We start from the raw sequence: 20111 nt of genomic DNA on the forward strand, positions 1-20111 counted from the left end.
AATGTTTCTAAGCCTTAGTTTACTATTTATATAAATGGAGGTTGGAGTTCTAGCTCTTACAGTTCATGATTATTATATGAATCACTTTTTAGAAACTAAGTAGTTAGGATTTGAGAAAGGAGAAAATGTAGGAAAGAGAATAAATGAACCAATATTTCTGATATCTTTTTCTATACTCTAAAAGTGACTTCTATTACCTTTATGGAAGTCCAGCACAGTAAGAGAAGAACTGGTAATCCAGCTGTAATTTCTATTGCTAACTAAAGTCGTAGGTCTTAAAGAGAAACAAAGTAGCAAGACTGCTTCTAGGCTTAAACTTTCCTAAGGTCAAACATGACATGAACAAGGTACATGTCCTTACTAGCCAAGGAATACCATGCTAGAATGCTTTCACATCAGTATTCCCATCCATCCCTTCTCCCCTGACACTGGAGCACCACAGAAACATTCAGATAGAATTCCCACAGGTAAAAAGGATCCTTTCCAGTGGCTGTGCCAGGGGATATGTCCGTCTTCACAGTCACCTGGGAGTACTCCTGGGAAATATGAAGATATATGCAAGCTTATATAAAATGAGTGTTTAGAAGCAACAAGCTAGTTCCTCTTACCACTAACTTGGGGAAATTTCCATATTAGTATATATTTATATGAAAAGCAGAGAATCTTTTCCTAAGACAATGAACTTTTTTTTTCTCTCCTGAATTGTGTATTTTCCTTTTCAGTCATTATACTGTCTTTCTCTATGTTTTTTTTGCTCTCATATACAGATGCGAAGGTGGAGAGTACCTGGACCTAGGTTACTCCTAAGAGGGACAAGCGGTTTGTGCCTCCACCCCAGGAATACTTAATACAACGACTATACTTAAACTTCTGGCACAGCACTTTGACGACAATACATAAACACTGTTAAATAATGGATGAATGGTGGGAAACATATATATTTTGAAAGATTTTTGTGTCAGAAATAGTAGGAAAATCAAAGAAGTAATCCAAAACAGATAATATTAGATTTTCAGACAGTAACAAAGTAGTCTATCTGCAATATAGTCCCATCCTCGAAAGGGCATTCCTGCTCTATAGGCCAAAGGAACAAAAGATGTCAAAGTGCCATCCTCGTTACCTGAGACCTATGCAGAAAGAAGTCACCTTTCCCGGGCTGTGAGTAGACTCGATCAAGATCACTCACAGCTATAAGTCCACATTGTAACATCACCACAGCAAGTCCTCAATGGATATCTTTATCTTCGACAGCAGACAGGAGCCGCTCACTCAATGAAAAGTGAAAACACTTTTTGTCAAGAACACATGGTCACTTAGAAGCTGGCTCAATACAGCTGTTGTCTCAATACAGCTGTTGTCTCATACGCCCTAAGGCTCTCCATCCTTTCAACATGACCACTCCTCCTTCCATTTCAGGCCTCCAAGGCCTGTTCTGCAACTAATTTGACACCTTTCCATACTCTGGAAGCCTCAGGCTCCACCACACCCTATCCCTACCAGATTTCTACTCTCTTACGGGCTCTGGCAGAATTTTATTGAAACACACACACGCGCGCGCGCGCGCGCGTCCATGCGGTGTGACGAACCAAGGCTTAGGGCCTAACTAATCCTGTGCCCCTCAACTATCTGGAACTAAAGTGCCCTCACAAATCTTATCTTCCCATGAACCCATTTCTTCGGCTTGGAACGTCTGGCTCTTGAGCCGACCCTTCAGTTTCCATGATCCCAACTAGTCCTGGTTCTGGCAGCCCTTTCTTGTTTCCCGCCTCGGGTTCTCGGTCGCAGCTCGCAGTTTCTTGGTCTGCAGAATCCTTGGAGGTTGGGGAGAGGCCCATGAGACACCCACCCCGGGCTCTCAAATTGAATGGGTCCAGTGTCCCCTTCGACTCTCACTCTTTCAATGTCCAAGCCCCAAACTCGCCCCTCGGAGCATCCCGCGCGCGGCCCAGGGCTCTCCCAGCCTCCTGCTTCCGGGCTTTCCCTGCAGCTCGTCTTCCGGTCCTCGACCTCCGCCTCTCCCCCCGGGCCGGTTTCACCAGCCCGCGCCCACAGCCCTTCGCGCCGCTCGCCCGTGGGCTCTCACCGCTCGAAGAGCAGCCTCACGGAGAACACGCCCGCCGCCAGCGGGAACACCGAGAGGATGTGCCGGGCCCGCGGGTAGCCGTAGCCGTCGCCTGGCCCCTCGAGGTCGGCCCAGCTCACGTTCTGGGGCAGCCAGAAGCGCTCGCTCCACAGCCAGCCCCACAGCAGGCCCAGGGCTCCCGCCACCGCTGTCGCCATCTTACGCCCACCCCGCGGCCACCGCCGCCACAGCTTCAGCTGCCGCCACGGCCAACAGAACCCGCGGGGAGGCGGCCCCGGGGCGGGGCCGGACCGGCGGCCGCCCGCTTCCGGCCCCTTCTTGTCCCCGTCACGTCTCAGTCCGCCTTCTCTGAGGGGCCCAGCTTCTTCACCGCCCATCCCGCCTCCCCGCCCACCTCCCTCACCGCAGCCTCCCCGGCCGCCTCTCCTCGGGACTCCGCCTCCCGATCCCGGCCACGCTCCTCCTTTTCCCGCCCCGCCTCCACCCAGCCCTGGTCCCGCCCCGCACAAGCACTCAACGCTCGTGCCGCCCCTTTTTGCTACCGGTTTCGGCGAAGATTTTCCTCCTCCCTCACTCTCCCGTCCAGCTACGGCTACACCCCTTATTTCAGGCATAGCTCCCTTATGGGGACATTCTTCTCAGTCCAGCCAGCTTAAGCTGTTCCTGCTCCCTGGAAGGCCATACCTCTCTCGCGCTCTCTCTCCCCCCTCCCTCACAGCCCCCATCTCTCACTAGGGTTTATCGCCATCTCAGCTGGTCCCGCCTACTAGCAGCGTTCTTTTTGCTCCCCACCCTTTTTCTCTCTTCGTGCCCCTCCGTGATCTCAACCCCCTGTCCTTGTATATCCCTCAAAATTGACTTTTAAAAATCCTTTTATTCTTCTCATGGGGAAAGGAAATGGAAGATATCCAAAGGAAAATATTAAAGGAAAAAGAAAAGTAGATGATGGCCAATGTTTAATGAGGTTTACTATATGCCAGGTACTGCCCCGAACATTTTACACACATTATTTAACTTCCTCATTCTGTGAAGTAGGTATTTACTATTTTATGGATGAGTTAACTGAGGTCCAGAGAGCAGCTTGCCCGAGGCTATATAAACAAGTGGTAGAGCTGAGCTTCTGAACTAGAAAGTCTTTAGATTCCAGAGCCCTGAGGCTTTATCCTATAAAACTCCTTAACTTTAGATGTCCGCATTGAACATTGAACTCTTTTGTGGATCTACATAAACAGGGAGGGGAGCCATAGACAAGAAACCTTCAAAACATTGAATTCTAAATTGTCCCTCAACCGCTGGAGAACGCTGAACCCTGGGTGCCAACCGTTCAAACCTGGCTACAAGGTTAATTACCACAGGCTACCTAGAATGATCTGAAAAAAGATTAAAGAACTAATCTTGTCCAAGGACAGAGTATCTTTATACTAGTAGGCATGCTTGCGGCAGAAGATAAAGAGTTTCAAAGGGAGAGAAAGAAGAGAAAAAAGGAGCCGCCTTAAGGAGTAGACTAGAAGGTCTGCTTGAGGTCAGTGGTTCTCAAACCTTAGTGTGCCACAGCTCAGACATTAGCTTCTCTCATCTCCCACATGGAGAGTTTGCTAAAAGTTTTCTGGGCTCCATCCAAAGAGATTCTGATTCAGGAGGTTCAGGGTAGGCCCATGGATGTGCATTTCTCATTTCTAACAAACTCAGAAGTCATGCCACTGCTGCTGGTCTGAGAACCACACTGCCTGAAGCCATTTTCGTCCAAACCCAGAAATAGCTTAATGGTAACTACCCTATATTCAAGATACGTTTTAAAAGAAGTAAACTCACAGGACCTCCCTGGTGGTCCAGTGGTTAAGACTCCATGCCCCCACTGCAGGGGGCATGGATTCGATCCCTGGTTGGGGAACTAAGATCCCACATGCCGTGTGGTGTGGCCAAAATAAATAAATAAAAGAAGTAAACTCTCTCTGATCCCATGGGAATTCAAAGCAGAGCCCCAAGGAACAAAGAACATGCTAACTTAGCATGCAGAGGCCAACACACAATGATCTTGGTCTCAAGATCTATTCCCAGAAAAACACATATGTACCATTTCTCAACCTCTTGATTGTTAGAAAACATACTGCTGACGAAATACGTAATAAAAGCAAATTTAGTACAGGTTTCACTTTGGCCAGGAGTGATCTGACCAGCAAGCTGGTAAAAGAACTAAGTTGGCCCCTGTAGCAGTCATGGACAGAGTCTCCTTAACCATCTCAAGTCCCAAGCTGGCCCCTTTTCCTGCTTTACCAACAGAAAAATTCACATCATCCTATTGTCAACATTGACATAGTCCAACAAGTTGCCTTCATTTAGAGAACTGAGAGAATAAATGATAAGCACTTTTTATTTGGCTGTAGGTTCTTTTGTTTAGTGTTATCTGGTCATTCTCTTGATAAGAATATCCTTTTATTATATTGATTATGGAGCTAATTCTTGTCTCTACGGTCTGTACCTATGTCTACCTTAGCCCTTGAAAGGCACAGAAAGGAGTTCTTCCAAGGGTAATCTCAGCCCCCAAGTACCTGATATACGGTGACATACTCAACTGATACCCATTAATGCCACCCATAGGCACTCAGACTTTTTGTATAAGGTTAGTAGATATAGGGAGTACAATGTGGATGGGTTAGAGCAGCAAGCAGTGAGTCACAGAGTAAAGGTAGCTAAACTCAAGCCAAGATTGGATATTTTATAAATGTCAGCAGGAACTTCTGGATTAACTGTTCAGTGAACAGGGCTTTCTAAATGACTTCAGCCTGTGTTGGGGCCAAGAGCAGATAGTAGTACCCGGACAAGCACTTAGAAGACCAGGCAAGACGCTGGAACACACAGTGACCCTGGAAAATGTTAACAGATGACTCAAAAAGCATTTCTATCTCCAAGGAAATCTACACTCCCATTAAAAAAGGTACCTTAATTGGGGCAGTTGCCTCTGCAAGCAAGGAAAACAAACAACCAACTATGCCTCTGCCCAGGGTAGAAAACAAGTCCATTTTCAGCAGAGGCATTTGGAAATTCCATTTAGCATTTAGGTATACTTGTAAGGTAAATTATTAAATGCGGAGTACAATTAACAATTAAAAAAAACCACTGCATTTTGAATTGGTAAAACAAACAGCTCATTTTGAATGTACACAATAATTCTCTTGCCAAGTTGCTTTCAATTTTCAAGAAAAATGTTTTCTAGGCGGATGAAATCCTAAGATCAGCCCAACACCACCACCTAGTGGTGAGAAGTATACATTGCATGTCTCTTCACTTGATACCCATCAGATCCATCTGCTTTTTCTACCCAAACTGCTAAGGTAAAAGCAGGTCCTGAGAGACTGTAACAATGTAAAATAATAATGGAAAAGGAACATTGAAAAGTTCAAGTGTAAATTAAAAGCTTTATTGAATAAAAATGTTTCAGAGTAAGCAAGACTGTAAGAAAGCAGAATATTTTACATCTCTAAAAAATATCAGAGCTAAATCTCTAAAAATGCAGTATAAAGAAAAGCCTATACCTTAAAACACCTCTCTCCCCCAACATAGAATTTGGAATATCAATTATGTACAACAACTGTACTCAAGTTTATATTGTTCCAAAACCTTAATACTAGAAAACCATCTCCCACAAAAGGCCTATAACTGGTTTAATTGCACCCTAGGAATACTGTCTGCCATAAAAATCAATACATTTCAGAGCTTATAAGTATTAAAACACTAGTGTCCCAGAAAGGGGATATCAGAAGTAGAATATAGGGTTTGGGGATCTGAGCTCAAGTGGTTTAAGGCTTTTTTTTTTTTTTTCTGTTATTCCTCCTTTAAACTCATCATTTTGCTCTAATATGCAACATGGCAAATACAAAAGATCTTATAAAAATATTGCAGCTTACAGTAAATTATGAGAAGCACAGATACCACCAGAGAAGAAAGCAATCACTTGGGGGTGTAGTCAAACGCATTGGCAAATACCATAGCTTATTTGGGACACAATGAATCTCTCCAAGCACTAAGGGTGCTCAAAAGGTGCTCCAAAAAGATGGTTATGCTATATCTCAATAATCCAGTTCAGGATGTTGTTTAGAAAGCAGGAGGCAATAAATTCCCCATATATATCGGAGCAAGCAGTAAATTCCCCATATATATCAGAGTAAGAAAATTAACCTAAATTTTTTTTTAAAGACTAAATATTTGATCTCTTAACAGAGGAATACTAAACAATAAATTGGTATTCATGTAAAAATATACAAACTGTGCCCTTTATACTAAAGTGCATTCAGTCACAATGTTTAGGCCCCTAAATCCCTTCTGCATGTTTCCTAATTCCACAATTGAATTTTTAGTGTAACAATGTACTACTAATCATCTCTCCATTTTCATATTGTCTTTTGGGAGTACAATGGAAGCTGGACCATATCCGTTGGAATATTCCCCCCCACACACACACATACACACTCCCAACCCCCAAAAGACCTTAAAGCAGTTGTGTATATCATCATTGCTAAAAGAGAGGATTTAAGTAATGTTATCTAGCATTTAGAATTGGTTCACTTAAGCTGCACAGTATGGGATTTTTTTGAAGCAAGAACTCTTTTCCAAAGTTACTTCCACATAAATTACAGCTCATGCTAAGACAGCTGTTTTGTGCATCACTTTGATAAAGGGCAGTGGCTCACTAGCACTAACATAAATTTAAGGCCCAGCATCATTGCAATTTGTTATTCCTCATCTTCATCCTCATCATAGTACCGATTTCTCTTTATCTGTTCCTCCACAGAGAGCTCTTTGACTACTTCTCCCTCCCAGAATCCCACATCCTGGGATGTCTGATTCTGAGTAGTGAATTCTTTAGTGGAGGTGTTATCTGCAAAGGTAGACCAATTTTTAGAGTTGGGTTCTGGTGAAGACTGCTGTGTGAGAAGGTTTCTATCACCTTCATCTAAGTTTGCACCATTTTCTATAAGATTTTCACTCCCCATCTCAAAACTGTGAACTTCCTTACTTCTCCTTCCTGCCTCCTCTCCTTTAGATCCCTTGTTTGGCCAGGTTGTTTTTTCCACACTCTCATTCTTCTCGGAGGCGTTGGCATTTTCCGTTTGTTTCCTTTCTGCTGCTACACCTCCTCCGAACTCCTCACTCTGCTCTGACATGCTCCAGCCTTTCCTGATAGATGGGGACAAGGTTTTGGGGCTCTTGACTGAAGAGGTTCGAAATGAAGCTGCTACAGTGAACGGGCGGCTTCTCTCCTTCAGTGAAGAAGTTCGTCTTAGCTTCTTCAGATCCAGATCTACATCCTCAGGAGCTTCAGGCTTGCTGATTTCATCCTCAGGAGGCCACTTAGGCTTCGATACTTTGATCCCTTCCTCCAAGGCACTTCCTGAACTGCCAAGTTCAGTAGGGGGCGGCCAGGCAATCCTCAACTTCTTGGTTTCAGCTGGCTTGTCTTCTTTCTCCAGCGGGGATGAGGCCTTGGCTTCCATACTTGCAGTCAGCACACCAACCTTAGCAATGGGGGCATCTTCTACCCCTGGGCTCTGAGGGGTCTCCCCTGCATTTGGAAGCTGGGCTGGTCTCTCCAATGTTTCTTCGTTTTCATTTTTGCTCGCCCACAGATCCTTGTGTGGTCTGTGTCCAAAGCCTTCATCATAGTTGCCTTTAGATTTAAAGAGTTGATTGAAGTGAGGCTTGCAATAGATTCTCCCATGTAAAGAGGCATATGTTCCTAGACTGTTGTTTTTAAGAAAAAGAGCATAAAGTTAACAAATATGTATTCTCTTATTTACACCAGTAGGCTGAAACCTGGCAACTCCAGTATATTCAGAAGATGCTAAGTGAGAAAAATACCTTTAAAAACACATCAGTCACTGAGGGTGTCCTTTTAAGCACATTTGTTTTATTATCCTTATAAAAAACATGCTCAGTTCTAGGTCTGAACCTTCACAAGACATTCTTCCACCTGGTACATGCTCCCATTTTCAAGTGATTTCACTCCCCTCTGTCAAAACTGTTGAAAAAGTTACTTCTTCCAGGAAGTCTTCCCTAGGTAGTCCCACCTAGTTCTGATCATTCATATATTTCCTAAGTATTTCTAACTTATAACTACTTTTAATGATATTCCTTTGTAAAAAGTTGCATCTTTTCCCTCCTAGTTTCCCATTTGTGTTATAATTTAAAAGCATGTTTTTACAGGAATGGGTATAATGCTCTCCCAACGCTTGGCACTGAGTAGACGTCAGTGATTAAATAAAGGAAAGCTATGGTTAATAGGAGAATGGTGAGCAGTAGCCAGAAGTCGGTCTACCCTAACAAGAGTGCTGGACAGGCCTTTAGGACATCTGGTGTCTCTCGCAGGGTTAACACATTTTAAAGGGGGGTATAAAAACAACAGCATTTCCACAGAAGAAATATAAAAATTCAAAAATTTAGAAAAATGTGCTCTGGAGAAAAAAATACAGTGGGCAGAAAAAGAACCACTGTGTGGAAGTTACAGAGGCACATTTTGGCTCAACAGGAGGGAAAGTTTTCAAGCTAGCGCTAACGCTGGAACTAGCTGTAGTGGGGTATTAACCCCCGCAGAAGCGCCACGCAGGTGCCAGGACATCTTTCAACAGTATGCTGGAAAGGGTGCTTGCTCTGGAAGGAAGGCTGGAGGAAATGACATCCTGGTTACTTCCTCCTCCAAGGTTCTACGGTTAAAATGAGTTAATACGGAATATTTCCCCAATTTGTCACATTTATATCCATACTTTGAGTAACTTGGAAGAAATGATACATAATTATTTTCTCAAAAAAAATGAAGCAATATACAGAAAAATATATGCCCTTCAGGATCTATTATTATTGCTATTTTTACCATTTATATAGTGTTTGGGATAATTTCAAGGGCTTCAACAAGTATCCTCTTGAGATTTCTTAACTGTATGATTCTATGATACCAAGGGAAAACATTCTACTAAATTAGGTCACAGGGGCAGTTACCTGCAACTTACGTGATTTAAGCTTCGGTCCTAACATGTAAACTAACATGTGAGAGTACCAAGAAGTTCTAAACACCATTATAATTTGATATAAAATGCCTGTCATTAAATGGTACTTTTTACTTTCTTCAGAGGTCCTCAACAGCACACACTATTAGCACCACAGATTTTAGTACCAGTGTTCTAAAAACCAAAGACTCCCTCTGGAGGTCCAACCACACAGAGAGATGGCTTATTTTGGTCTGGCTTACCTCAGTTTGTTGTTGCAATAGGAACAACGGAAGCAGCTGATGTGAAACACCTGCTTGTTGGCCAAGAGACGCTCCATTGAGTAGACTGTTTTCTGACATTCCACGCAGGTCTCTCTTGCAGGTGCCTGAAACTTCTAGGAAAAGCAAAGGACCACTTTAGCTAGCAAAGGCAGTGATGAGTTAGTACTCTGCTGAAGTGGGCCCTGGGATTTACTTTGTTGTCTAAGGGCTCCCTTACCTGGTCTGTCAATTCTCAGAGGAACAGTAAGCCTACTGCAATTCTATCGGTTGACTCTCTAAAGCCAAGAGGGTCTCCTGAATTCCTTACCCAGATTGTCTGGCTGCCATAAGTGCAGCAGCCACTGAGGATGGGTGGAGCTAGGGCTGGACTGCAGAGAAGGGCTTAGACAAACCACCACACACACACACACACACACACACACAAGTACACACAAAATGATTCCACGCACAGGAAATGAGGAGAAAATGTCATCACATACAGAAGAAAGAAGTTTGATGGTTTGATCCAAGTGCCAAAGAAGAAGCAGAACAGACTTTTTAAAGACCAGATTCTGAAGGGGGTAACTTTCAAGGAGAGAAAGCATTTGGCTTTGGGAAGTAGGAAAAGACTTTTAAAATCTTTTTATTTATTTATTTATTTATTTTTACTGAAGTCGAGTTGATTTACCATGTTGTGCCCATCTCTGCTGTACAGCAAAGTGACTCAGTTATACAGAGACATTGTTTTAAATATTCATAAAAGACACTTTGATAAAGCATCTCTCAGTCCCCTCTGTATATAATCTTGACTTGCTCAATCCACTAGACATAGCATTTTTAAATAAAGCAAAATTGACACATAAATGGAACATTTTAAAAGACACACAAACTATTTTATTAGGATTCCAGAAGAAAGCATAGCCCAATAAAGCTACAGGTTCTATAATCTTTTTAAAACACCAAATGGAGAATAAAACTAATGTACTGGGTAGAGGGGGTGAGTCACAACGGGGATTCATGAACTGTTTGTAAAGTGTGGAATATGGGCGGGGTGAGCACAGCTGTTGCTGGTAAACTCAGTCCTAAACTACATAAAGTAGGTTGTATTAGCACTGATGAAAGCTAGAATTCCAAAACCATAAGTTTTTACATGATAAGAAATAGTTACATGGCCACTAGGGGTGGGGGTAAGAAGTCCCTAGGTGTGTGTGACTCCTGACTTGTCCCAAGAGAAACAGCTCAACCAGTACATGCAGAAGCAGCTTTAGTTAAGGTGGCCTGGAAGCTCTTTCGGGCACCTTGGCGGCCTCTGCCACCAAGACCGGTATGGTGGTAAATAATACAATTTAGTCCCAAAGCCCAGGGCCTGAATGGTTAAGGTAAGCCTAAGATAAACCAGCTTATGGGTAAGACAGAATTTTGATTAAAAAATCCGAATAGACCCATAAAAAAAATTCAGACTGCTGGTTCACTTGCCACATGATTCACTAGGAAGTAAAGCAAAAATAGGAATGGTTTTCCAAGTAGATGTGGACAGAAAATGAGAGTAGAAAATGGAAGTAAAGGTTAATATCTATAAAAGGGAGTTTAATAAAATTAGTGCCCCCAAATAGCACCAAAGAATTTAAAAGTGAAGGAGGAGGGCTGAGTGTTAACAGCAGCCCCTCCATTCCTAGGGTTAGAGTAGAAGAGAAAAACTTAAAGAATCAAAGACCACAGCTACAACTTAAGTTTACCAGGCATAAGGGAGGAACTTAAATATGATCAAATGTATTGTACTGAATGCTGCTGGCAGATATTAGGGCGTTATTTGGAGCTCAGAATTGTTTTTTCTTTTTTTAAAATTTATTTTATTGAAGTATAGTTGATTTACAATGTTGTGTTGGTTTCTGGTGTACAGCAAAGTGATCCAGTTTTACATATATATAGTCTTTTTCATATTCTTTTCCATTATGGCTTATTACAGGATATTGAGCATAGTTCCCTGTGCTATACAGTAGGACCTCACTGTAGAATTGTTTTTTCTTTCTCTCTCTTGCTTTTTTTTTTTCCTTTGGCCGCACCTCATGGCTTGTGAGTTTGAACCCAGGCCCTCAGCAGTGAGAGTTTGGAATCCTAACCACTGGACTACCAAGGAATTCCGAAATTGTTTTTTTCTTATATGGATGGACACATCTAACAAGATAGGACCTAAGTGGAGATGTCCTTGCATAATTTAATTAGGTTTCTCTAAAAGGACTAGGTCCTTGTCTAGCAAGCAGGAAATCCATTAAAAGGCAGAATAAAATTTGGGTATAATAGTACAACTGGAGCCACTGGAGAGCAGCTGTACAAATCACAATTCAGACAATGTAAAAGTAATAGGACAAATGTATTTACTTATCAGATTGAAAATCTTTTTCAGTTGCAGGATGAATATTGTATTTGTAATACTTAGGAGGGTAAGTGCTCATTCTGGTCGCTAAAGACAGAGCAGGAGACAGAAATTTCCCATGGTAGAGGAGGAAATGGGTATTATTCTGCTAAAGGGGACTGGAAGCCTACAGAGCATGCCTCTGTTACACACACACACACACACACACACACACACATACACACACGCACACAGAGAACACACGGTAGGAGAAGGGTGCAGCCCAGTGAACAGAAAGGAAAACCTGAGAGAAAGCTGCAAGTTGAGCTCACATTAGGAGGAAAGTGGAGGCAGGAGCAGAAATTAGGTACCGGGAGCAGGAAGCAGAAGCTGGAAGAGACAAACAGGAACCTTCAATGAATACACAGCATTTGGTGTGCCCTGGAGGGCTTTTTTCTGCAGCTGAGCTGAAACTCAGTTACAGACTCATATCCAAGAATAAGACCACAGTTTCTTTCTTTTTCAAGTAACTGCTAATCGTGGCAAAATCAGCCTCACTCACATCTACCTGAGGCTAGATCAGAGTACCAGCTCAGAAGAGAGAGCTTTTATAGCCTTCACCCAAGGAGTGTCTCATTAACAATTCTTTAGTGTCTTTCTACCTCCCACACCTGACACCCCCCCACCCCGTGGCTCCCTCTTGAACGGAGCCTTCCACAACAAGTGAAAAGGCATTCCTCCCCTTAACATCAAATTAATGGACTGCTAGCTCAAATATCTGACTAACCACAAGCTTCTACCTCACCAGACCTACCAGATTCCCATTACTCCTCTTCCTTTTTTCCATACACCCTTTTCAAATTATTTAATGAAGGTTAATACGGCAGCTGCCCAAGGGCCCTTATAGCATCATAAAGACAAGAGGAGCCCAACATGGTAATATGCCAAGTCAGAGTGGTTGTGGCTGTGCATTCCCTTTATTTCCTCTGTCCTGGGCTCTCAGCCACTTTTCTGTAATCGCCCCCATGTCTATTCAGACAGCAGGAAGCACGGTCAGTGCCCAAACCTCTACCATTATGGTAGGCCTGGCCCACACCCTGTCCAGGCCGTCATGGCACGCCTGAACTTGCATAGCCACCTTTAAAACACTGCCAATATTAGACGGTCAGACATTTTTTATCTTTCCAATATATTTTTTCAGTTAGTAAGATGTTTTTTCATCTCCCCTCCCTCACCATTTTTCAAATGTAGAAACTAAGGTACCAGGATGTCAGATGCGTTACAGAAGTTTGCACAGTCAGTAAAAGAATTAAGATTAAAACTCAGAATTCCCGACTCACAACCCAATAGAGTATTTTCTCAATTGTCCTGGAATAAATTTCCATAACTAAAGGAGACGCTTTGGGGAAGGGAGCAGATGCTAACTAACCCAAATGAACATAATTTCACCACAGCATTTTGAACAAACGACAGTCTTCACTTTGTTTCAAATTAAAATATGCAGATAATATCTTCAGGATATTCAGGAATGAGAGCGATAATATATAAGTAATTGATGTCCCTAAACACTGTCATGCCTTTCCCATCTGAGGGATGTTACAGGCCTTCTGTAGATCAGCATCTACTTAAAGCTTTTTTACAATAAATTTTTATGACTTCATCTACATTCTTTCACTCTCTTGTCTCATATATATTTTTTAGTCTAATGAAGGCTCCAGTTGGGGTACACGTCTGTGTGTGGGAGGGGAGCAGGTAGCAGCTGGCCATAAATGGTGAAGCTAATTAGCCTTTAGACACAGTGAAATCAAAAGAAAAATCTGTATTGATGTCAGGCCTCCATTCCTCAGATAGAACACTATAAAAAGCCTTTCATTTCCTCCTTACAATTTGTACAAAATATCTGGGTAATTAAATTGAAATTCTTCACCATATAGTAAATGGTTGGGCTGGCTCTGAACAGCCTTAACCCTTCCCCTAGCTTTCTGTGAAAGCATTTTGGAGATATTCACACCTTAAACAGATCGCTCTACATGTAGAGGAAAGGTTAGTGCTCTGAGAAAGCAGTAATGATGTAGGCAGTGAGAAAAGATTCTAGATGCCCTTCTAGCACAATTCTGGTAGATTTGCAAAATAGCATAAAACCTCTTACCCTGTCCATGGAGGAAGGGACAGGGCACAGAGGGTACAGCCTCTCATGCAGGCTGCCATGTTTTCTCTATACATCCATCAGCAGGACCAGCCTAGGAACCTGGGATAGGGCTATCCTAGACCAGTAGCTGTTCCCAGGGCCAGTCACATCTCCTTCCTTATCATTTAGGGAGTAACTTATTTCAGTGGGAGAAACATTTAGGGAGTAACTTATTTCAGTGGGAGGGCATAAAGCTTAAGAGATCTCTGGGTCTCTTGAGTTGAAAGGTTCTGATCCTTCCGAAAGGGCCCACTGAGCTCTAGACCCAGAACATCTATTTTGAGAAGGAACCTGCAACGTCAACTTCATTAGTGCCAAGTCTCATCAACTGAATTATCTAGCCAGTGTTCAAAACAGATAAAATCCTTACTTTTAAAGACCAGTATCATTTATGGGGTGTTTTTTTGTTTTCTGTATTTTTACTTTATTAAGCTAAAATTTGAAATGAATTGAGTCTTTACCTTAGATGTCCTGTTTTCAATAACAGACAGGAAACAAGGAGCAGTTTTACCAGGACGTGTGGGACCCACAAATCTATTCTGAGTGAACAAGTTCATTCTTAGCTGTATGTAATTTCCCAGACTTGAGAAACAACTTCTGTTGCATGGTCTATAGCCACAAGACCAGTTATGCCAGCAGGTCTTCCTATAAACACTAAAGTATCTATATACTTGCCTGCAGAAGGTAAAGAGTAACTTTGAGGAAGAGAAAATAAATGGCCTGTAAATAAAGTGGAGATGTGATTGGGTACCACCCTGAGCTCTGTACACCATAACCATTTGAGCTTTGGACCATGGGCAAACACAGGCAGTGAGGCCAGTTTAACCCCAGTCTTTATACAATGTTCAAAACCTGAGGTGTATGTCTGGTGCAAGCAGGCTTGTCTGCATTCTACTGCTGGGTGACCAGAGCCAAAAAGGCAGGCATGAATCTGGGGCAGGCGCAGAGGGAGCTTTTCTTCCATCTCCTCTCCCTGGTGTGCCAGGAAGACCTAAGTGAGGTGCATTCCTTTGCACACTGCTCATCAGCTCAGACCCTGGAGTATGAATCCGGAGGAGTCCCAAAGGTCCAACCCAGGACCAGGAGATCTGGCCCAACAGTTGAGGGAGGTAAGCAAGACTGGACTGAGAATTCAAATATACTTGAGAACAGATTTTAGTTCTTAGATCAGCCACAGAATTTCCCTAGTCCCTCAGTCACACAGAATCCATGGCCAAGTCAGCTTTGTTAGCTGTTCTTCGTCCAGAACCACAACCCAAGGACTCACATCTGGGCAGGGTTGCTGTTGGAGAGGAAATTAACCCCGTGGCATTTGCTACTTTGTTGGACTTCAGATACTGGAAAAAAAAAAAAGTGCTGATGCCAGCATGAGCAGAACTTTGAGGCCAGAAGAGAGGGTCATGTTAAGTACATGTGCAGATTCCATCACGCAGCTCAGTTCTTTCTCCCTCATTTACTTGCTTTCTCTTGCTACTTTCTTCACTTTTTGTTCCTTTCAATAAACCTTACTCCCCTCTTACATCTCTGCTTCCTCTAAAATTTTCATGTTTACCTTCTTCCCCCGACCTCCCCTTTCCTGGATTCTCCCCTTTCCTCCCTTTGTTCCAAACCCTCACCTATGTCTTACCTCCATCCTTTCTTTTTTTTTAAAATTAATTTTTATTGGAGTATAGTTGATTTACAATGTTGTATTAGTTTCTGCTGTACAGCAAAGTGAATCAGTTATACATATACATATATCCACTCTTTTTCAGATTCTTCTCCCATCTAGGTCATTACAGAGTATCTCCATCCTTTCTGTGCATTAGAACTTTCATCAAGAGACCAATCATGCCTACAGTTGTGCGATAGAAACATGGCAGATGTGTGCATGAGGTTGAGGCAGTACAAACCACCTTAAAACTAATTCTACCTATTGAGTTTCTCTCAAATGTTAAAACCTTTGAAAGAAAACCCAGCTACTTAAGATAGCACCAGAGGAGGAAGACACTAAAGAAGTATAAGATATGTTTGTTATTAACCAAGTGGGTAAATCAACACTGCATTAGCAAAGCATTCAATTAAAACAAGTTAGGTGAGCAGTCTAAAAGAGGTGTTGGATTTTTTTTTATCTTTGTTTATTTTTATGGGAATATTTACTTATTCATAGAAAGGGAAAATACTGCTTTTAAAAATTAGTGAATGAAAAAAAATAATTAGTAAATGAAAGGAGACCACAGATTGAGTAGCCTAGTAAAATTTTCCTCGGGTACAAACATTTTGGACATTCCTTAATATCTAATATTATAACCTAGTGTAAGTGTTATTTGAATGGCCATTTTTATAGCAAATGGACTGGTCAACCCCCACTGGAATGCACACATTCTTTCTTTAAACGCGCTGACCACCAATCATGTTATGGTCAAGTTCCTCAGACCAGGGAGCCACTAAATCTGTAACACTGCACATTCCCATCCGATAGGCTGATTTTAACAGATTTTTCATATTGCTCTTTTTATAGGTTTTTACCCATTCATAGATTTACGAATTTGGACTTAACAAGAAAAAAAGTCAGGTTATCTTCTTTAACTTTGGGTTTTCTTTCATGAGCTTTCCAGATTTCAGACTGGAGCGGTATCAGTGAGGCATCCCACTCCTGGCTCAAACACCTAAGCAAGAGCAGCAAGATTTCCAGGGAAAGTGACTGGCTCACGTGTGCCCTTATTTGGCATTTTCATCCCCAGGAAAGCAAAAACAGGTTATAATGAACATAAAGATAAAAGATGCAATGAGCTCTACTAGTAAACCAATGTCTACAAGGCTCCAAGAGAAACTACCATCATACCTTCACTGCTTTGGGAGGAGAACTTTCAGAAAGGCCGGAAGCTCTGGCATCTGGACTTAGTGGCTTGGGATGCACAGGCTGCTGGAACTCACTCTTAACCTGGGAGTTACCTGCTTGAGTTACAGAAGGAAGACATTTTATAGTACCTCAAGGGAAGGCTCAGAAAAGGTTCCTCCCCAAAGCAAATTTTAGGCACCTCCACTAAGGACAGGTCCTTTCAACACCAGGAAAAACATAGCTTTTCTGTTGAAGAAAAGCATTATTCTAATGCTAAAAACTATGCTCTTACGTTCTCTGGTCTCTGTTCTCTCACAAGTGTCAACTCAGAGGCTTTCTCACCCTTTGCCACATGCAGCGGGAATCCAAACCTCCCTACATAAGGAAACTTCTGCCCTGTAGCATTTGTCATTTTTTAAGGCTGTTTATAGACTTTGATGGCTTTTTGGTAGTTAGCAACCCCAGCAACTCCTTCTGGGGCGTTTCAACTGAACTTGGGAAAATGGGGGAATGTGAGGGGAGAAATTTCATAAGACAGGCTCATGTATATGAGTGTGTATAATCTGACACCATCTTTTTGGGACTCAGTCCTATGGCGAACATCCATGGATGAAGATTATGGAAAAAGACTCCATAAAGTTTTTTTCATAGTCATTGACGTGTCACCTGCATAAGTTAATTTCCTGCCAATATATTTGTTTTATGGAAAACTCAGAAGAGGCACAGAGAAGTCATTCACACAGTTGCTAAGGAACCATAAAAGATTCCCTAAAATCTAGAGTTATGTCAACAAAGTACTGAACGATTATGGCTTATTTTTCAAAAAAGTGTTTTGCAAACCTAGTCAAAACTCAGAAAAATTTCTAGTCCAAGGAAAATGACTGCAAAAGGAATGTTCTTGGATTCAAGCAGCAAGTTTCTAAAATTTTAAGGCAGGGTTTACTAGAGATCTGTTTAGCTGATACTTCAACTTCTTGCTGAGTTTTCAATGTCTAGTAAACTAATTAACCTGAGGAGAAGCTAGACATCCATATATATTTAAAAAAATAATACACTGAACATCAGAATCAAAAGTGGACATAGTATATTAAAAAACAAAGGTTTCTGTCTTTGGGAGAAGAGAGGCTCAAAATGATTCCAAAATAGGATGAAAAGGCGATCAAATTCAGCACCCACAGGAAAATGTCTAGAATCTAGCCAGAGGGAGGATTATAGTATCTATTTAGATAAATAAGAAAAAGATATTTTTTAAAGGTTACTCAAATACCAATTCTTTATTCCTGTAAATGAATAAAGTCCTTCTTGGCCAACCTTCTATTAAAATGAAACTTCAAAATTATAGTTTTTATAGCATTAACCCTGAAAAGGTTTGGTACAAAAGACAGGATAAGTTCAATGAGAGAAGCATCGAAAGTATTCAGCTGGCCACAAGTTAATCATATTTCATTGAATTTAACTTCTCTCTTAGGCATGGGATGTGTGAAGGGTACTCAAGCATCAGTCCTTAAAACCAAGTGAAAGATCTGATCAGCTACATTACTGGGTTTAACATGTTACACATTCTCAGCACTGACAGAACTGGGGACCACCCCCGCCAACCAAACAGGGGCTAGAGAACAAGACCCTCTTCCACCAGACCTAAGAGTGAAAGCTTACGGGAATCATCCTCAGCAGGTGCGGAACGGGCTGCCAGACTATTCTCAGATGCAGAAACCTAGAAAAAGAAAGGCGGGGTGGGGGTGGGGTGGGGGTGGGGGGGTGGGGGTGGGGGGGGTGGTGGGGGGGTGGGGGTGGGGGGGGTGGTGGGGGGGTGGGGGTGGGGGGGGTGGTGGATTAAGAATCACATTAAAAACAAAAGAGCAAACTGCTATTAATGCCATTAAAACCTGCTGACTCCAGTCAGTCACTGGCTGCCTGGGGGAAATAATGGCCCCCAGAACAGCTGAGCATTTAAACAAGAGGCAGCAAAATGTCTTTTATGAGGATATTAACATGCCTCTCAATTACAGAGTAACGCAAATAACAGACTGCAAGCAACTGCCCAAAGTGTGCATTATCTTCCTTTATAAAAGAAGTTCTAAACCATATCTTTGTACTCTCAAAAAAAAGGCGGGAGCGGGGAGGGTACAAAACAAAACCCTCTATCAGGGAGAGCAAAGCTCCTCACCACAAACCACAACTCGTGTAACTGTAACTCACTCCAAGGCAAGATAAAGTCTTTACATATAGGAACTATTCTTTTATTTTCCTAACTCCTTATTTCCCAAACAAATGCATTCTGCTGAAACAAGCTTGCTGGTACAGAAGACCTTCTGATAGCTATAAAACAAATTTATCTAAAACCAACCTTTGGTATTATCTTCAAGGTTAGTTTCCCTTTTTAGTTCTGGTCTCAAAATGGCAATGTTTAACAAGATGGCAAATCTTACGTATAGGTGATTATTTTCCCCATTTGGCATCAAATTTAAATAAAAGTACTTTCTACCAGCTCTCTCTCCTTTCTACTGGCCCCTAGGCCTTCCTGGTATCTTCCTCCACACTCAAAATCATGAAGGGTCGGGATTTCCCTGGTGGTCCAGTGACTAAGAATCCGCCTTCCGATGCAGAGGATGTGGGTTCGATCCCTGGTCAGGGAACTAAGATCCCACATTCCACAGGGCAACTAAGCCCGTGCAGCCCAACTACTGAGCGTGCGTGCTCTAGAGCCTGCGCGCCGCAACTAAAGAAGCCCACGCGCTGCAACGAAAAGACTCCACATGCCGCAACAAAGATCCCACGTGCTGCAACTAAGACTCAATGCAGCCAAATAAATAATAAATAAATATTAGGGAAAAAAAAGAAAGAAATGCAGAGAACTTCTAGTGAGGTTATGAGGAAGGAATTCCACCCCCCCCCAAAAAAAAATCATGAAGGGTCAAGAGGTGACCCAATGTGCACTCCTCGTGAATATTCTTTCATTCAGATGTCAGGGATTTTATGGGTGATGCTGAGTGTTTATATCAGGATGTCTAATGTACTGAATAAATTTACAATGGAGATTAGGTTGTTGGCTGACTGCAGCGTAGTCATTTTTTTCCCTTTATTCTCTGTTCATTACAGGAGTTGTGACATGGTATAAACCAAACCAGTATAATAACAGTTAACATTTATTAAATGCTTACTATGTTCCAGGTATTGGAATGACCACTTTACATGCGTTATTTCATTTAATGATACGAAATAAATTTTCTGAAAGTTGTGCATGGCCATAAAAAGCTCTTCAATTCTTGCTAAATTAGGAGGTGCACCCATCCCAGGATGTCCTTCTTTCACCTCCAATTTAGTCACCTTGAACCTGCAGGGTAAACTTAATGCCAATCATGACATCATTGCACACGCCCAACCAGATGACTTCACTGCAGGAAGAGCCAGGAAAGAGCATGTGAG

At 42.2% G+C, this 20111-nt stretch overlaps 2 protein-coding genes across 9 annotated transcripts in view; both read right to left on the bottom strand.

Moving 5' to 3' along the window:
* The window catches only part of CERS5 (ceramide synthase 5), a 35231-nt gene extending 32768 nt beyond the window's left edge, over positions 1–2463 (bottom strand). The window contains exons 1-3 of one of the 5 annotated variants that reach the window (XM_033436323.2): positions 2084–2454; positions 1121–1268; positions 466–536 (exon numbers count right to left, since the gene is read on the bottom strand). In XM_033436323.2, coding sequence (XP_033292214.1) covers positions 466–536; positions 1121–1210 — 161 coding nt within the window. In that variant the 5' untranslated portion in view covers positions 1211–1268; positions 2084–2454. The other 4 variants (XM_049694124.1, XM_004274339.4, XM_049694125.1 and 1 more) reach the window with 4 other exon arrangements.
* Positions 2464–5479: 3016 nt separating this feature from the next.
* Positions 5480–20111, bottom strand: part of LIMA1 (LIM domain and actin binding 1) — an 83125-nt gene continuing 68493 nt past the window's right edge. For 3 of the 4 annotated variants that reach the window (XM_012534611.3, XM_049694097.1, XM_033436320.2), the window contains 4 exons: positions 18342–18399; positions 16689–16801; positions 9324–9457; positions 5480–7822 (listed from right to left, as the gene is read on the bottom strand). In XM_012534611.3, coding sequence (XP_012390065.2) covers positions 6814–7822; positions 9324–9457; positions 16689–16801; positions 18342–18399 — 1314 coding nt within the window. In that variant the 3' untranslated portion in view covers positions 5480–6813. The remainder of the gene's footprint in view (positions 7823–9323; positions 9458–16688; positions 16802–18341; positions 18400–20111) is intronic. The other variant, XM_004274337.3, reaches the window with a different exon arrangement.

The sequence above is a fragment of the Orcinus orca genome, chromosome 11 (genome assembly GCF_937001465.1).
Source record: "Orcinus orca chromosome 11, mOrcOrc1.1, whole genome shotgun sequence".
Lineage (NCBI taxonomy): Eukaryota > Metazoa > Chordata > Mammalia > Artiodactyla > Delphinidae > Orcinus > Orcinus orca.